The sequence below is a fragment of the Amblyomma maculatum genome, chromosome 3, assembly GCF_055883805.1.
Source record: "Amblyomma maculatum isolate TAMU_Amacu chromosome 3, ASM5588380v1, whole genome shotgun sequence".
In the NCBI taxonomy this organism is placed as follows: domain Eukaryota; kingdom Metazoa; phylum Arthropoda; class Arachnida; order Ixodida; family Ixodidae; genus Amblyomma; species Amblyomma maculatum.
Genome location: NC_139346.1, coordinates 121,642,322 through 121,659,121, shown reverse-complemented (window position 1 = coordinate 121,659,121; position 16,800 = coordinate 121,642,322). Strand labels below are relative to the sequence as shown.

Sequence of the window (16,800 nt, the reverse complement as noted above, 5' to 3'; positions counted from 1 at the left end):
CAGTGAGTAGCACACTGGTCGCAAACTACCGCAGTGAAAAACTTGAAGCGCTGCTTAGTCACTACTCGCCAGACGTAAGCGGAAGTGCGTGCAGCAACGCATCGACAAATTCTTCCCGAAACAGGCACCCTAAAATGTAAATAAACAGGTATTTTTTGCTTCATTCGTTTTTTCGGACATTCGATATTTCGGACTGGTTTACATTCCCCGTGGAGTCCGAATTATCGGTCGTTGACTGTATAAAACATACTACAGTCGACGACCGATTTTTTGGACTCTCAACGAACCACGAAAATGTCTGAAAAAACAAATGTGCACCAAAACTCAATTTATTGCCTATTGCCACTTTGAGGCCAGAAAAAGTCATGAATGCTTTTCTGCACCACGCTCCGCTGCCGTGCTAACAGGTCCTCCCGAATTTCGCTTGCACCAGCTCAGCTTGCGTCAGCTGCGCTGCTGCAGGTGAGCCATCGTCAACGTCACTCTCAGACTCCACAAGTACTTGTCGAATAATTTCTAATTGAAAAGACACAATGTTTCAGAACCTACTTAGTTCCTACATGAGGTGTGATTGTGGCTAAGTTGCAACAGACCTTTGTCAAATGTTTTCTTTTGAATTAAGGAAGCATATATCATGCACAAGAAACGTGTCAGACACTATTACCCTCAACTCAATGTATCCATTCACTGAAAGCACTTTTCCTCTGATTTATATATCCTTATCAGGCTTTTAATAATAATTTCGCACAGTTCCAACTCGTGGTCTACGTCTGTGAACTGAAAACGAGACGGCCGATGAAATTTCGACACCAGCAGTGCGAAGGTCGTGAATGAGCTGCTCACTGCCTGACAGCTGCTCGACGACACACTCCTTGTCCAAGGCAGCCAACTCATCATTCAGCACAAATCCCGCGTGGCGGAAGCAATTGCGCAGCGTTGTGGGTGCTACAGACTTCCACGCATCGGCGAGCGTACTAAGTGCTCCGAGCAAATCGACAAAGTAGGTTTTCCCACTGTCGAGGCACATTACAACCACCAACCACTGGATCACAACACTGACACACACACACACACACACACACACACACACACACACCACACACACACACAAAAGCAAAATTTGGGAATAGCTTCTTGAAGAACTGAAGCCGATTCGATTAAATGCGAGCCACAGTAGCGACAGAACATAGTTCTCGCATCAGCACGACCATGGCTAGACCTACTGGGTACGCTCTGCAACGCACGTGAAAAGCACGGCAAACACAGAGGAACAGGCAGTCGAAGCGATCACGCTAAAAGAAGGAAAAAAAAAGCACTCCGGTGGCGAGGAGCGACAGAAGTGACGTTGTACTGAAAACGGAAGCTGCTAGAAAAATAATATAGCCTCGATCCAGCGTCAGTTTAGATGCGGAACGGCATGCAAGGCCGGCACCGGTTTCGAGGCTATCAAAGGAAAAAGTAAACAAGATGGCGGCGACACTGCTCAAAATGTGGGGTAGTTGGCCCGGCTGACGCTTGGAATGTCCGAAAAATTGAATAGCCTTTCTTAGAGTGTCTGAAATTTTGAGCAGCGTAATGCATCGACTTTATAAGGTATGTCCTGGGGCCGGGAAAAAGTCCGAATAATCAAGCACGTCCGAAAACTTGGGTGTCCGAAAAATCGGTCGTCGACTGTACCTGAATATATCTTCCACAAATTGAATGTTTCGCGATTTTTCGGATTTCAAAGGTCATGTCCCCCCCTAAAATTCAACACAAATGCGCATTGGTTTAGGAACCAGTTGGGGGTGGGGAAAAAAAAAGAAAAATCTGCGCCTTGTCAGGTTGGAAGAGAACAAAAAAAAAAAAAAAAAAAAAAAAAAAAAAAAAAAAAGAGAGAGAGAGAGAGAGAGAGAAACAAAAACACTCTAGTTTTATCTAACAATCCTTAAATCACTCAGTATGTCTGCAGTCTACTATGCAGGCCCTGCAGATGTTTACCAGTGCCCCACAATGTGGTCACAATGTGAAGTGGGAGCAATGCATACCGAAGCAAAGCTCTGACACCCCGTGCTGAACAAGTGGCACCTTTGCAGCAAGAGGTGAGCATTCACAAAACACTGCATACCTGGGCAGTGAGGAGGGCAGCTGTGGTGGAGGGGCGTTCAGTGCCTCTACAGGCATCAGGCCCGAGCGCACTGCAGCAGCCCGTGCTGCAGCTAGAGCAGCCGACACACCAGGTGGAGGCGCACCAGCCGCCGATGGTGCCGCCATGCTCATGCTGGAGGGCGCTTGGGACACTTCTGGAGCAGCTGGTTCAAGAAGAAAGCAAAATAGAAAAAAATGAATATTCAGACAAGTCCTACACCGTTGGGTCAAAGGTTCATAAACTGGATTCCTAGCTGTGCTTTACAAGTTTAATCACTCCTGAAGCTTCTAATGGCTGTTATTGCCTCTTCAATCATTTAAGGGGGGAGGAGGGGATCAAAACTAACTTTCCTATTTCTTGACAGAATGGGCTGAAATTTGGCACACATACTGCAGATTGCAATAAAAAGACAAATATAAAGTTTCATGACGATATCTTCATTAGTTTTTGTTTTATAGCAATTTATATGTTCGCTGCTCATGGGAAGCCTGGCACAGTAACAAAACATGGTAGAGAGCCAAGAATACTTTGCATGCTTGCCCAAATGTCTAATCTACAGCAAGACAGTGCTAGATGTTTTTTTTTCAAGCGCTAATAATTTTTTATCAAACATTACATGCACACAACTGTGCGTCACTGCATAGAGCCATGTACTTACAGTGAAATAATAAAATAATGAAAAGATAAAGGAACATCTCAAGACTGTCTTTAAATACAGCACAGTTTAAGGATCACAGTAAAACAATCTAGATCAAAATCGGTTCATCCATTGTAGTGCTATGCTTTCCACGAGCGAGGTGATCGACAAAAAAAAACAAAATTGAGAAAACGGCCTGCAAAGTTTTGCAAGCACTGCACATTTATTAAAAGCACCAGGGCTGTAATATTTTACATCACTGCTGTCAGGCATCTTCTTACACATTTGCCTTTTTGTTTGGAGAGCTTTTGAAGCTTTCTTTGAGCGTTCGTAGTCCTTTTCTTGAGCCCTCCGGACGGCAAGGGCACCAGGATGTACACCCAACTTGGCATACATTTCAGAGTACGCTCTTTGGTTCCCTGAATTGTACTTTATGACTGCCTCATTTACAGCTGTCTCGACTGCAAAAAGTGAGGCATGCTCGTCCTTTGACAATGTGGACCAAACAACAGAATGCAAACTCTCAGCTGCATTCTGTGTCCTTCTATCCTTGCAGCGCTCTAGCAAGCGGAAGTCTGAAAGCCGCTGATAAAGGGCAGCATGGCTTGGGCAACTCTGCTCATAAGCTTATATTTATGAGCAGGCTGTGCTTCATTTTTTGCTTCTGCTGCTCTCAGCTCATACCAGCCGAGTGGACCGGGGGGCACAGTTCATGGTGGGGGTCACTGTCAGTAGATGTTACGTGCCAGTATGTGGCCATGACAGCTCTCTGCATTGCAGCAACATCATTGGTGTTCCTGCTGATGGCCAGGCCGTAGTAGTTGGTGAGCTTTTTTATCAGCTGTAGCTTGAGCCCACCTCTGCCACCGAGTGGTTCCCCTTTCTTGGTCTTACTCACTATGGAGCGAAGGCCTGTGCCCATTCTTTTTTTGACATGATTTATGCAGTCTTCTTTTGTGACTGGTATAAACCCATAGGGCTGTTCATCTTGCAATGCCTGGAAAACACGGCTGTCTCCATCACAGACAACTGCCGTATATCGCAGGTCGTTCTTGGCCAATGAACGGCCAAAAAGCTGCAATGCGGCCTTCACTTCCATTCTGCCAGAGCCAACTTCCGTGTTTTTTTTGGCACCGATGTTGCTGTTTCCACTGAAGGTGTGTTGGGTCACTCTCTGCTGGCCCTAAGCTGCACTTAAGGCAGAAGTTTGAAAGAACAATGCTGTTTAGCACAAGCCCTGTATAGAATTCTGTAATGCACCCTACCCCAATATGGGAGCTATGACCGCGCGTCAACCACATGCCATCATAAACAACGGTCACATTTTTTGTGAAGCCAACCTTAATCTCTCCGTAAACACTTATCACAGCAGCTGCGGCATCCTAAAGACGCTGTCGGCAGCCTCCTCTGCAGCAGGCTTGAATAACTCCTTCTAGTGACCTTGGAAAGTCTTGTGGTGTAATCCACGATGGGTGTAATCCACGATGGGACACATTTATGATGGCCCAGAAATCGTTCAGAGCTGTTTGCCCTTTCCCTATTGTTTTAACAGCTTGCATTGAACGAATGTTCACATCAAACACCCGTGCACCTTCCTTCCTTTGAGATGACCACTGGGACTCGATTGGGCCACAAGCAGTGCATGACAGCACCATTTTCACGGCCAAACCGAGTCTTGTACTGCAGAGTACACTCACAGAACACTGTTGACAGCTTGGGCACAAAGTTTTCGCGAGCAAAGAGTTGACTATTGAAACTTGAACAAGAATAAACTCACTGTCAGAAGGAGCCAGAAGTTGTTCCTCGCCTTGCTGTTTCATCGAGCTCAATTTCCGTTGAGTTGCGGACACTGCGCGAAGGGAGTCGCGAAAGCCGCATGGCTGCGCTTCTGCCGTCATCGCACACACGAAACGTGGCTCGTGGCGCGCCTGAATGGTGAGACAGTCGGGTGACGAATCATCCGGTGAATTTTCAGGCACCCCACTGTAGCTTGTCGACGGTTGGGGCTCATCCGCAGGCTGGATGTCCAAGTCAAGCGATGCGCCCGAGACAGAGTACACAGTCTCTGCTGGCAATGGTGACCTTCGACCAGCGTCGCTTGCAACGACGCGATCTTGACTGCTCATCATTGCGGCCGCTCGCCACGGTGCGAGAGCCTCCGCTGGTGCGTCATTCGTCGTCTGGGTGATCGGCCTTGATGGCATAGGGCGATTACCAGCTTCGCTGCTGCTGTCGAACGGTGCAAGATAGCACGCCACGCTATCGGCATGTTCAGTCGGGTGCTCACCGGCTCTGCGTCTCGTGCTGGCCGCCATATTTTTCTTGCCGTAGGAGGCTAGCGCTTCAGTTTTCCGAAGGCGTGCTTCGTCAAAAATTTCTTCTCAAACGAGCGACGATCAATCTCTATCATGGGAGCTGCGAGAAATGAAGACGCCGGCGTGGTTCGTGAAGCAGACAACAGCGTTCCACTGCGGTTGCCAACTTGCCCACTGCCACAGCAGCAGCCAATGGGAAGGCGTCTTTCAACACGGCAGCCAATCAGAGGCGCGGTTTCATCGAAGGGCCCGCGTGATCCACCCCCGGCAGACCCACGCTTCTTTCGTGTTTGTGCGATTGTTACAAGATGGCGACGACCGAAGAATTTACAAACGGCACGGCGAGACGCTGAGCTTTCGAACGATACCAAGATGGCGGCGCTCGGTGGCCGGAAAGACGAGATATGGCTCCGCGAACTTCGGTGATTTTGCGCGATTTAAAGCTGCTTTTTCGCGCTGTGCACTGACAAATTATTTTTTTTTTCAGCCACTTTTATTGCGTTTTCAGCCAAATCATTTTGATACAACGTAGATTAGGTGTTGTAGATACCGAAACGCGTGGTTTCCAAAATTTGATTTTTTTACGCGATTTTCGCGATCTGATCTCCGCGTCCCCCCTTAAGGTGAAAGGTTTACAAGCATAGAATCAAAACCATGAGCCTGGATATAACGAAGCTGAAGAAGAAAAAATTGAAGCCATTGGATGCTGCAAAAACATGGATATCGAGCATTAGCTCATGAAACACCACTGTTGAGGGCATACCTTGATAGTAGCACTGGTAGCAAGTTTAGCGACTGGAAATCGTTTCTATTTTCATCTTATGACTATCACGTATGCATGAGGCTACGTGATAGATTCCAACGCTGGATTGCAGTATCACTCAAACTCACTGAACGTGTGCACTAAAGCCAACGGTGTAAAAAACAAACAACAGGATCTGAGGGCAAAATAAAGGCCAGGGAACACACCCACTGTGCGCTGAATGATTTGGAAAAAAAGAGAAGGTGATTTTGCCACACTGTTTGTTGACAAGGGATGGCACCAATGGCTGCTAGCAAGGCATCCTAAATCTGCTCCATCGTCGTCCAACAAGCCCACGATGTGGCATGAAATGTCAACGGCATCCAACATCTCCCAACAAAACACAAGCGCCTTGACCTCTGACGACCTATCATTTCCACTGTGGTATCGGGCACTTTCCAACAGCGCCTCGTCCGACACCTCTTTGGTAGTCAAGGCACAGTCGCCCACATGCAAAAAGTCGAGAGTGACATGTCACGAGAAACTGCTCCATCCACCCCGCAGAGAAAAACCCAAGCGTCGGCGAGAATCGGGCAGTCCTGAAGGCTCCCCTTCTAACCGCTTCACTTCCTCACCAGTTCTCGCAGCCTGAATTTCTTTTGTTATGAGGCCTTTCCTGAAGCATTTCGTAACGACGTCTGTACTCATTCCCTGCCAGGATGCTTCTAGCACACCAAATGCTTGAAAGTGTTCACCTTCCCTCCTCGCTGAAGGTCAATGTTTGGAAGCAGCTTTTGGATTAGTCTGCACTTGCAGCTGCACTTCACACAGATAAATTCCTCCGTGAAGGTGGGCTGAATGAAGTGCAGTTCACGGGTAAACACCGAAGTTTGACATTCCAAAGCTAGAGGCATTCAACACGGTGTGCAGCACATATGTCTAAGGATGAGCAGCAAACTGTGAAACTTTTCTCTGACATCTCCACTGACCTTTTTCACCTAGTCACCAACTATGGCCCAAGTTATCCACAGTTTTGCAGGGCAATCTTATCACAGCGGCAGACCTTGGACGTGTCGATATAAGGGGACTCTCCGCTTATTTTTACAATGACAGCAGACTTGATCAGAAAACCTTGAAGCCATCCATTGCTCGCCTTTAAGTTCCCCCACGCGAAGTACAAGCATCCCTATGCTTTTGATGCAAGAGGGCATCGTTGATTGGAACACTTCATGCTGTCAATGCGCATAGACCAAGTCGATACCATTTTGTCGGCATTGGCGTATGTGGATGCCATCAGCTTCTTTTTCTGGCAGGTTGACACCAGACCCCACAACACTTCTAAAATACATGTTTTTTGCTGAGAGTAATAGAGAAATGTCCTCCCCGGAGCTGAACAACGACGCATGATGGCAATTGCTTTTACCCATGAAACAGATGAAGCATTTTTGTCTGCATGAATGTAGTTGTTGAAGTCGACATGTTCCAAGGCATCACACGATCCTGTGGGGATGACCTTGTGCTCACTAGGCTCGTAAAGCAGCTTCCATCACTGGGCCTTCATCAGCCAAGAAACAGTACTGGAATTGGCTTCCTACTGCTGCTGACGTGACCTGATCCCTGGCACGCACCGACGTATGCAAAGCTGCAAGCAGTATTACAGTATACTCCATGTTGCAGAAACAGCGCAGAACAACCAGGACGAAGCTGGAACAAGAGATCAAGCACTAACAACTGAAGTCTATTGCTTGACCCACGGAAATAATGCTGCTTCTATGAAATAGATTACCAAATTGTCCAAGCTTCTGTTTTAAAGCGGTAACCGCATGAGGTGACAGCCCCTAGCGATCCGTCGTGCGCCGCCGCCGCCTATGCCTGTCGTTGTCACTGGTGCATTACGCACGGAGCGATGGGGCTCAGCGATAGAGAGGCACGTTTTCAGCATTGCTCTGTTAACGCTGCCTCGTCATTCGGTCAAGGGGAGTGCAATCACGCTATATCCCATCTTAAACACTAAACAGCATGAAGTACAATAAAACACTGATAAAATTTCTTGTAACGCATCACATTTTAAAGGGTCACAGTGCAGCGGTGCGCTACTGCACTGCAATGCCGACTTGCATTGCAAGCAGCGACTTTCTCCTGCTCCTTTCGGAAATTAACAATATCTAGCCACACTAGCCTTTTTTTTTTTTTACCACCCTTCCAAGCTTTTCCTGAATTGTCTCGATGCACTCATATATACACGGATCAGAAGAAGTGAGCGCGTACAGGCACCAGGTTTTTCGCCCAAACCGCACTAGGAAAACAAACTTCACACACACACACACACACACACACACACACACACACACACACACACACACACACACACACACACACACACACACACAAATCCAGAACGGAAGTTGGGCACCCCAAAGCCTTCTGCGATTGGCTGCCTCGTGAGCTGCTTCCGGGCGACACATGGAATTTTCTACAAACCCCGAAATTGAGCGACAGCAATGAGCAGCAATGCTTTGACGGCTCTCAGCCCGTTGTGCGGCATGTTGCCGCAAATTGTCGCCTCATGCGGTTAGCGCTTAAGGGGAACGGTATTAAAATATACATGCATACACATATATACACACACCATATATATATAATAATAATAACAATGAGCCACCCAGAACCATGAAATTTTGTGTGCTATAGTGTTTGCTCATCGCTGCTAAACAAGCATAAAACAAAAAACAAGGGCCTTTAGTGCACGTGCTTTCGCAAAAAACATTTTCGCTGGGAAGTAATAGCTTATTTTGTAGCTTACTAGCTGTAGAATGCAGATAACTAGGAAGAATTTAGTCCAGAAGATGTCTAGTATGATAAAAAAAAAAGTTATTGCTCTTTTGTTCCAGAGGCTCAGTACTGTTGTGTCAAACATCTATAAATAAATATTAGAGGTACAGAAATTCTGAATAGATACTTGCAAGCTACACATTGTGCCAACTTGCATTGTAAAATGACAAACAGAAGTACAAAAAGGCCCTGAGCACAACCTTTCTCAAAACTGCGAAAGGAGAAAAATGCATTTCAAAGTTTGAAAGTTCTGTATTAAAAAATGATGCGACCGAAACTGCATGAAATTAGGCATGGAGATTTATGGGCTGCACAACAATAGTCTCCCATCACTAGAAACGCCCCGGCAACATGCGTTAGCCCTTCAAGGTCACTGTGAGCAGTGTCCTCCATTCGAGCCTTGATCATGCTGCGGCGGCAAAAGCGTGCTTCAGCAGTCTGCCGTGTTGACATTTATTGGATTCAAGTCCTGTCACTGGAGTCACTGAGCACAAGGTGCCCCTTGGATGGAAAAATGCCAAGCTCTTGCAGTACATACTCGAAGCTTTATGTCCCCCGTTGGCTGTGGCCATTTCAACAGCAGCCAGAGACTTGACTCATACCTTTCCTTCGGACACAGCCACCAATTTTTGCTTTTCAGCGATTCTGCAGAATTTCGCGTCTTGCCTCAAACGCAATGAGCCAGCAGCTTGTCACCTGTAAGCCACTTTTAATATATACAGTAGAACCCTGTTCATACGTTTTTCACCGGTGCGAGAAAAAAAACAAAACGTAACAGCCGGGAAAACGCAACAGTGAGGAAGCCTCCGAAAAGGAACGAGAACGGTGCAGCTTTCACTTCAAACAATTTATTTCCGCGAAGTGACGTTAGGACTTAAAAAATCAAGAATAGTGGACTGCCGTTTCTTGCTCGCTAGAAAACACCAGGCGCTTCTCAATAGCCCGGAAAGCCGCATTGCTGTCCGTGTCGCTTTGAGGTGCGACATACCTACGGAGGAGGTCTAGAGCCGTGACTGCTTCTCCAAAGCTCGGATCTGACAAATCCTCGGAATCGTGTGGCTCGAGCTCGTCATCACAATCTGCGGCTTCACTCGCAACCGAGCTCGCAACAATATCCCCGATACTCTGGCACTCCGATGTCACGACGCCAGCATCCACTGCGACATAGTCGTCGTATGCGAGTCCCGTGGCACCCAGCGCATCCATCGCCTCAGTGAGCTCTTGATCACAAGAGGCTGCTTACGACTCCCCAGCGTCTGTGCCAGGAAATTCCCCTTCGCCGTCCGTGCGAAAGCCACACTGCGCGAAGCAGTGCTGTGCAGTTGATGCGGCCACTGCAGCCCACGCTGAAGCGACATAGTGCATAGCGTCAAGCATCGAAATGGTCGTAGGCTGCTCTCCACGACCAATACGCGCGAGACAGCGCTTCACAACACACTTCCGGTAGGAATGCTTCAGGTTCTTTATGACGCCGGCATCCAGCTGCTGCAGATGGCTTGTAGTGTTCGGTGGGAAGAGCACAAGCTTGACGTTCCGAAGAAACTGCGGGTCTCTTGGGTGGGCAGCACAATTGTTTACAAAAAGGAGAACACTCCTACACTGGGATCACATCTTGTTGTCGAAGTAGCGAAGAAAATCTTCGAACAACGAACACATCATCCACGCACGACTGTTACTTCTGTAGTGACATGGCAGCAGGCGAGTGTTCTTCCAAGCACCGCGGGTTCCGATATTTTCCGATTACCCATGGCTTTAACTTATCGGAACCATCCATGCTGCAGCAAAGGAGCACCGTCAATCGCTCTTTGCTGTTTTTGCCTTCATGACACGCTTCTCCTTTCAGGCTTAGGGATTTCGACGGCTGCACCTGAAAAAAAAAAAAAAGGCCCGTTTCATCGGCGTTGTAGATGTCACGAGGCGCATAGCCCTTAATTAGTATAGCAGATAGTGTGGCCTTTCAATCGTCGACTGTTGCCAAGTTCACACTTGCTGATTCACTGCTTACTGTCTTGTACGCGATGCTGTGCCTCTTCCGGAAACGGTCAATCCAGCCATTCAATGCCGCAAAGTCCGTGACGCCCAGTCTGTTGGCGATGTCCACTGCCTTCTCGCGCAAAATGCTGCCATCAAAGTTGACGCTGGCAGCGCGAGCTTGCTTGAACCATGTCAGAAGAGCCTAGTCTTCCATACTTGGCCCCACGAGCCTGCTTAGCTTTCGGGCCGAAAAGCGCTGCATTGCCTTCAATCTCTGCAAGCTTTTGAGACGATGCCGTTAAGCGTCGATGGTGGCAGACCAAGGTCTTCGGCAATATCAATTCTTTTCCGCGCTGGCTGCCTGTCGACAGCGTTGAGTGCGTCCAACTTTTCCTGGAGGGAAAGCGCCTTCCGCTTGCGCGATGACACTGAAGAACGTCAGATACAAAGGACAAGGGTTAGTTCGACTGGTTCACGACTGGCTTTGCCGTGGACTGGTTCAACGGATGGATGGATGGATGGATGGATGAAGCTGAACCCTTTGAATCGGGCCGTGGCGGTGCACGCCACCTAGCCGACGTTCACGAGGCAGATGGCCATCTAGTGGCGGCCTCTCCAACTCGCGTGCGGCTTCTTAAAGTTAGTTCCATAGCCAAGCCTAGCCAAGACTCTTCAAAAGTCAAAATGGTGGTCGGCGCGCGTTGCCTTAGGCGGGTTCGCGGTGACCAGTTGTGACGTATAATGCGGGAACGTTTTCACAGCTACAACGTAACAACGAGGATCCCAATACATTGGATCCTACAGGAGCAATGCCGGGACCGGATGAAAGCGACGTAACAGCCGGGAAAACGCAGCAGTGAGGAACGTAACAACGGGTTTCTGCTGTATTAGCAGCAATGCCAGTCCTTGGGCTTTTGTGAACAGGGGCGTAACAAGCGGCGGCGGTTGTACAAGGGCTTCAGCTTGCTTGTGCTTATACTTTAGGTCCGTTCGATTTACCTACACGTGGTGCTGCACTTCGCCGTTCGTTTCAGTGATCCAACGTGGCACCCTCTGCACGACGCCATTTGTTTCAAAAAGTGCAGACGTGCAGGTCAAGTTCACGAAAAGTTCAGCAAAACTGTGCACCACCTCAGCGGTCAATAGCTTGCACGGCGATGGCTTGCGTGTTGTGATAAACAGTGAAGCGGCCCTAGTTATTCCACTCGTTAACTAGGACGGTGCCCGTGTTTGCCAGTTGAAATGAGTACGGCCAAAGTAAGGGTGTGCACGGGCCAATATTAAAAGCCAAAGTCCTGCCCGACTCGCTATAATTGCCGTTAAAGCGACAGTATAAGAAAGTTATCATGCCCAAGATGTCAGAATTATTTTTCTATGTTGTTATTTATGCATTGTTGAATGCTTGAGGAATTTGTGGCACTCCTGGATCATAAATCTGGTAGTGCTTAACTTTCACTACTCTAGCTGGTGGCTGGAATGACCATATGTTCTTCGCAAGAAAAGCAAGGTTTGTGTACACAGTTCCCTTGCTTCTCCAAAGACACGCTGACTTTAACTCTGAGCAAGGGGTTGATTCTATGAGCAAGTACTCTACGAGCTCGTCTTTGGCAACGCGCCGCCACTGCACTGCTTGCACTGAAAAACGAGTGAGAACTCAAGGACCGCGAATGCTTTGACCAGGTGCTACGACCTTATTCCATCGAGGTTATGTTGAAAGTAGGAGCAAGCCACAACAGACATGAGAGAAGCGACAGCCCAGTGCGAATCCAAAGACGGATACCGAATCGTGTGCCGGTGTATCTAAAGAGAAAGCTGAAATGCAGTAACCCACAAACGGCCCTGCTGCTCGGTTGCTGCCGGCTGTTAAAGATTAGTTGACAGCAAGGGCGCGTAGAGGAAATTCAAGCAAACAGACATGCGGAGAGAACTCAGTCGCTCAGGTGTGGGAAGGACGTTGAAAAACACAAATGCTGTGCATTCGACACGTCTACCACATTCGCGCTTTCGCAAAGTTTCGTGCAGTCGGAGTTAATGTGTCCGCCCTGGCCCTCCCTGAAATACTCGGACCGACCTGAGCCCCCGAGCGGTACGAGCACGCGCACGCCTCCAGGCCATATTGCCATCTACATCACCGCCGTTGGTGCCAGCTACATGTGCCAACACAAAGCTTACAACAGGCTGCTCTTCACAGTTCAAACCTTACCAGCTGTTGCCGCTTGAGTCTTAGAAGCGAGGCTTGTTGCCAGAGAGTCCCGGGGAGCTGCAACTCCGGCTGAAGCCTTCCTCTCAGTCGATGAGGGCCGCTTGTGGCTCTCTCGTCCGTTTCCGCGGCTTCCACTATGGCTCCGGCTCTTCCTGTGGCTCCGCGAACCCGACCGGCTGCGGTCCCGGCGCGAACGCTCCCGGCTGCGGTCATGGCGCCTGTGGGACTTGTGGCTGTGGCTGCTCCGCGAGCTGCTGCTGCCCCCACGATGATCTCGGCTACGACTGGGGCTCCGGGATCGGCTGCGGCTCCTCGAGCTGCTTCGGCGGCTGCTGCCACCCTTCCGACCACGCCGCGAGGAACTGTCGCCATCCTGAGAAAGAGAAACATCTAACATGGGGGATAAAGGCGGGCGTGTGTCACTATGGATCCCCTGGCTAGCATGATGTGTGACAAGGGTAGAAATATACTGTGCAAGCTGAGCTATGCCTGGCAAATGGCAACCCTTAAAAGCCCACATCTAAGGCATGGGAGACAGTTCCCTCATTTCTGACCTGAAGAAAGTTGCGGACGCAGAACATAAAAGAATATACTATCATGAGGTAGGTACTGAGCTCGGGGTTGTAAAGTCAAGAGGAGCCTATGGCCTGGCAGTATGTAGTAAAGCACTTTGACCTGAAATGTATGGTTTCCTATATGCCCCTCTGAAGCAAATGCACCCATGCCATGTGAGTACAACAGCAGCAGCAAACAAAAAAAGGTCACAGCCACTACTGCCAACAATGCTAACACAAGGGCCAGTAACCTGTTCCCTGTCCAGAAAGTAGCGCATAAATCGCCACTACTGCCCTTGGTTTAAAGGGCCAATCACTGCCTCTTGAATGCGCAGACTTTCAAATGACTCCAACAACACTTAGGTTCCTGAACATGCGCCTTCCCATCTCACTTGTGCCTAAAACATGGTCCATCATAAATCGCTGAAAAGATACTAAGACAAATTGCTGAAAACGGCTGCATACACAAAAAAAAAGGATAACAACTAATGTCCTGCTAGAATTGGCCCAATTTCTTTCAGAATGCCTTTACAGTAAGAAAGGAACTTCCGCATCAATGGTTCCGTTTATAAACAAAGAGTTCCACTTATAAGCTAAGAGTGACCGGAAAAGAACCTGTGTGACAAACAGCGGCAATGTTATCACATTATGCTATACTTAGGCCACCAAGGTAGCTAACATCACAAAAATTCAATGCATAAAGCAGTAAGCAAGCCTGCTTTCACCATTTTCTGCAACCTGAACGATAATCACGACAATTAGCCCCACGTAAAACAATCAGTAGGGCCCCCAACAATAGTATCTAGATAGGGCCTATTGCCAGATGTTTGTAGATACGAAACGTTAGATTTCAAGAAATATATACGTCAATGTACATAGCTCTCTTTTCTTTGCTTTGCTCTAGTTAGAGTTAGTGTGCACAATTTCTTTGACGAAGCCACACTCTATGGTCCGCTTCAACTGTAGACAAAGTTGCAGGCGGCCCTCCAAGCAGGCCCGTCAGCCAATGGAGTTTCCCGACTCACATAATGGTGCTACTAATCCAACAAGGCTGTTAGCCCCCTTTCGTCCACCATAAGCTAGCAGATCCAAGGGGATTACCTTCTACATCACGAGAGTCAGTCGTCACCACTGGCTTTAGGGCCTCCTTTGAGGGGCAACTGCCCCTTCGTTCCGGAGTTGTCTATGAATATAGAAGGGGTCTCAAACTCTGTTGTTCTGTGGGTCACATTGAGAAAATTACTGTGTCCCTGCTGGGCCTAAAAAGAACAATAAACAAATAAAAACAAGCAAATTTTATTAACCAATAAAAACTAAATAAGAAAGTCGACCGAAACGTCTTTATCCCGAACCACTCTCTCATTCTGTATATCTATATATATATATAAAAAAAACCACTGAGTGTTCCTTTCTACCTCGACGCCAACGGTCGCCACTTCAGGATGGTTTGGAGGGCCTACTGGTTTGATGGTTAATGAGACAGAACACAACGAGGGTTTTTGCAAGCAAATGTTTCAACAAGGAGACTTGTCTTCCGAGTTAAGTTGCTTCTCATACTTCCCCTTGATACTTGTTCGGGTTCTCTTTCATGCTGTGTAGCCATCTTCTTCCCCTTGTTCTACCCTGGTTAACGAGAGTTACTATCCTCAAATGCATGATATATGCAGTATGAAGGAAAAGAGAGTGGCTTGTCAGGCACCTTGCTATTGAAGGCACCTTATGTCTGTCCGCATTTCGTGCAAATTAAGAGGTGCAAAGAACATGTGCCATCTGGGGACAAGGCCCTTTAGTTAAAATTTAGTTAAAAAACGAGCCTGCTGGTAAAGGACATACTGACTTCAAGGACGAAGGCTGAAATTTTCGGAGCTGGCAGGCATCATCACACATCTCCCTGGGATGGAAGCATTTGGCATTTGTGGATAGAGCAACAAACCTGTCCCGTACACAACACTGCTTTGTTAATTCATTCTGGCTGTGTCTATGTCCCTTTTGAAATGTGGTTGCTGGGTTGGCATATCCCAAGCAAACCTTCCGACATATCTAATCTGCACGTACTGCTTACTCTGCAAGATGAGAGTTTAGGGGATGCAAATGGTGCATGTGAGAAGGTTGAAAGATAACAGACCTTAACTAGAGCTACACGAGAATCTGCAAAAGGCAATCTATATATGAATGACATGATACTGTTTACTGTGAGCAGCACTACGTACCTTCGCCCCGCTAGGCTGGGAGGAGTCATCCGCCTGTGGTCGACAGTATGACGGTGCCAATCTCAAGATGTTTCTTGGGTAGCAATGGTCATACAACACGTGTTAATACCGCGGAAAGAAGAATGTGATGTTTTTTTTTGTTTTTCTTTTTTTTTTTTGCAGTTTACAAACATCCCGCCTGCTAATCTTTCGTGCAAAATAACAACAGTTGAAAGCAATCAGCGCTGAAAAAGAGTATGGGCCGTAACCTCGTCTCAAGAACGCTAAACGGTGCTAATTGCACCTATTGAGCAATAACATCGAGATCGATTCCTTTGTTAACAGAACTCCTGTGTCTCACCATAAACTCAAGAAACCTTCAATTAAGAAAAGCAAACTATCAAGTCTCGTCTTCTGTTTACACCATAACTTTTCGCTAGATCAGGTAAATAGGATCAACAATTGACTAATTAAAACTATGCTTTTGGCACGATTGCTTTGCTAGCTGGCAATGGTAAATAAGAGCGCTTCTCGGAAGGTAAAGAGGGTCGCCTATCACAACATGCAGCGTGTCACTCACAAAAAGTCACGACAGGCAAGCAGTACGAACAAAAATCGCAGGAAACAGCTGCATTAGGAGAGGCCTACCGTCCTGCTGTAAGCGCTGGGAGGCGATCTGTCAGCCTTCGACGGCGAGTTGCGTGTCATCACTAGAAAAGAGAAACCCAGTGTACGAGATTAGCTACGCTAACCGCGCAAACGTGTAAGCTTCATGCAAAAGAAACTCTGCAAGAGCATCTCGAGCCCGATTCCCAAGATCCGAACTTAGGCCTAGTGCGCCATGGACTCGCTCGTCACTGCCAAACGGTAGCATTTAAACTAGAAAGCACATTGCAAAATGAAGAAATCTACGAATGCTGCGATGGTTAACGCGGAAAAATCTGCGCTTACCACTGGCGATCTTTCCGCTTGACACCAAAAACAAGCTCGTCAAAATCTACGTTCCTACTACCGGACAGCACCTAAAAACCGAAAAATCAACAAGCGAGCACAAAGTCCAAGCGTCCAAGAGTGGAGCCACCAGTCAGTCAGTCAACCAACCTCCCATAAATGCAACCACCAAAAAAAAAAAAAAAAAAAAAAAAAGACTACATTCCTAAAAACAATGCAGGTAATAGCAAAATACAAGCAAACATTATGAAGTCATTTTATTCAAAACAAAATCG

General features: G+C 47.6%; 1 protein-coding gene across 1 annotated transcript in view; it reads right to left on the bottom strand.

Moving 5' to 3' along the window:
- Positions 1-16,278, bottom strand: part of LOC146195843 (uncharacterized) — a gene marked incomplete at its 5' end in the record, with an annotated part of 45,307 nt that extends 29,029 nt beyond the window's left edge. The window contains 4 exons of the mRNA XM_084597936.1: positions 2,108-2,291; positions 12,832-13,204; positions 15,596-15,668; positions 16,223-16,278. Coding sequence (XP_084454062.1) covers positions 2,108-2,291; positions 12,832-13,204; positions 15,596-15,668; positions 16,223-16,278 — 686 coding nt within the window. The remainder of the gene's footprint in view (positions 1-2,107; positions 2,292-12,831; positions 13,205-15,595; positions 15,669-16,222) is intronic.
- Between the last annotated feature and the right edge of the window lie 522 nt (positions 16,279-16,800).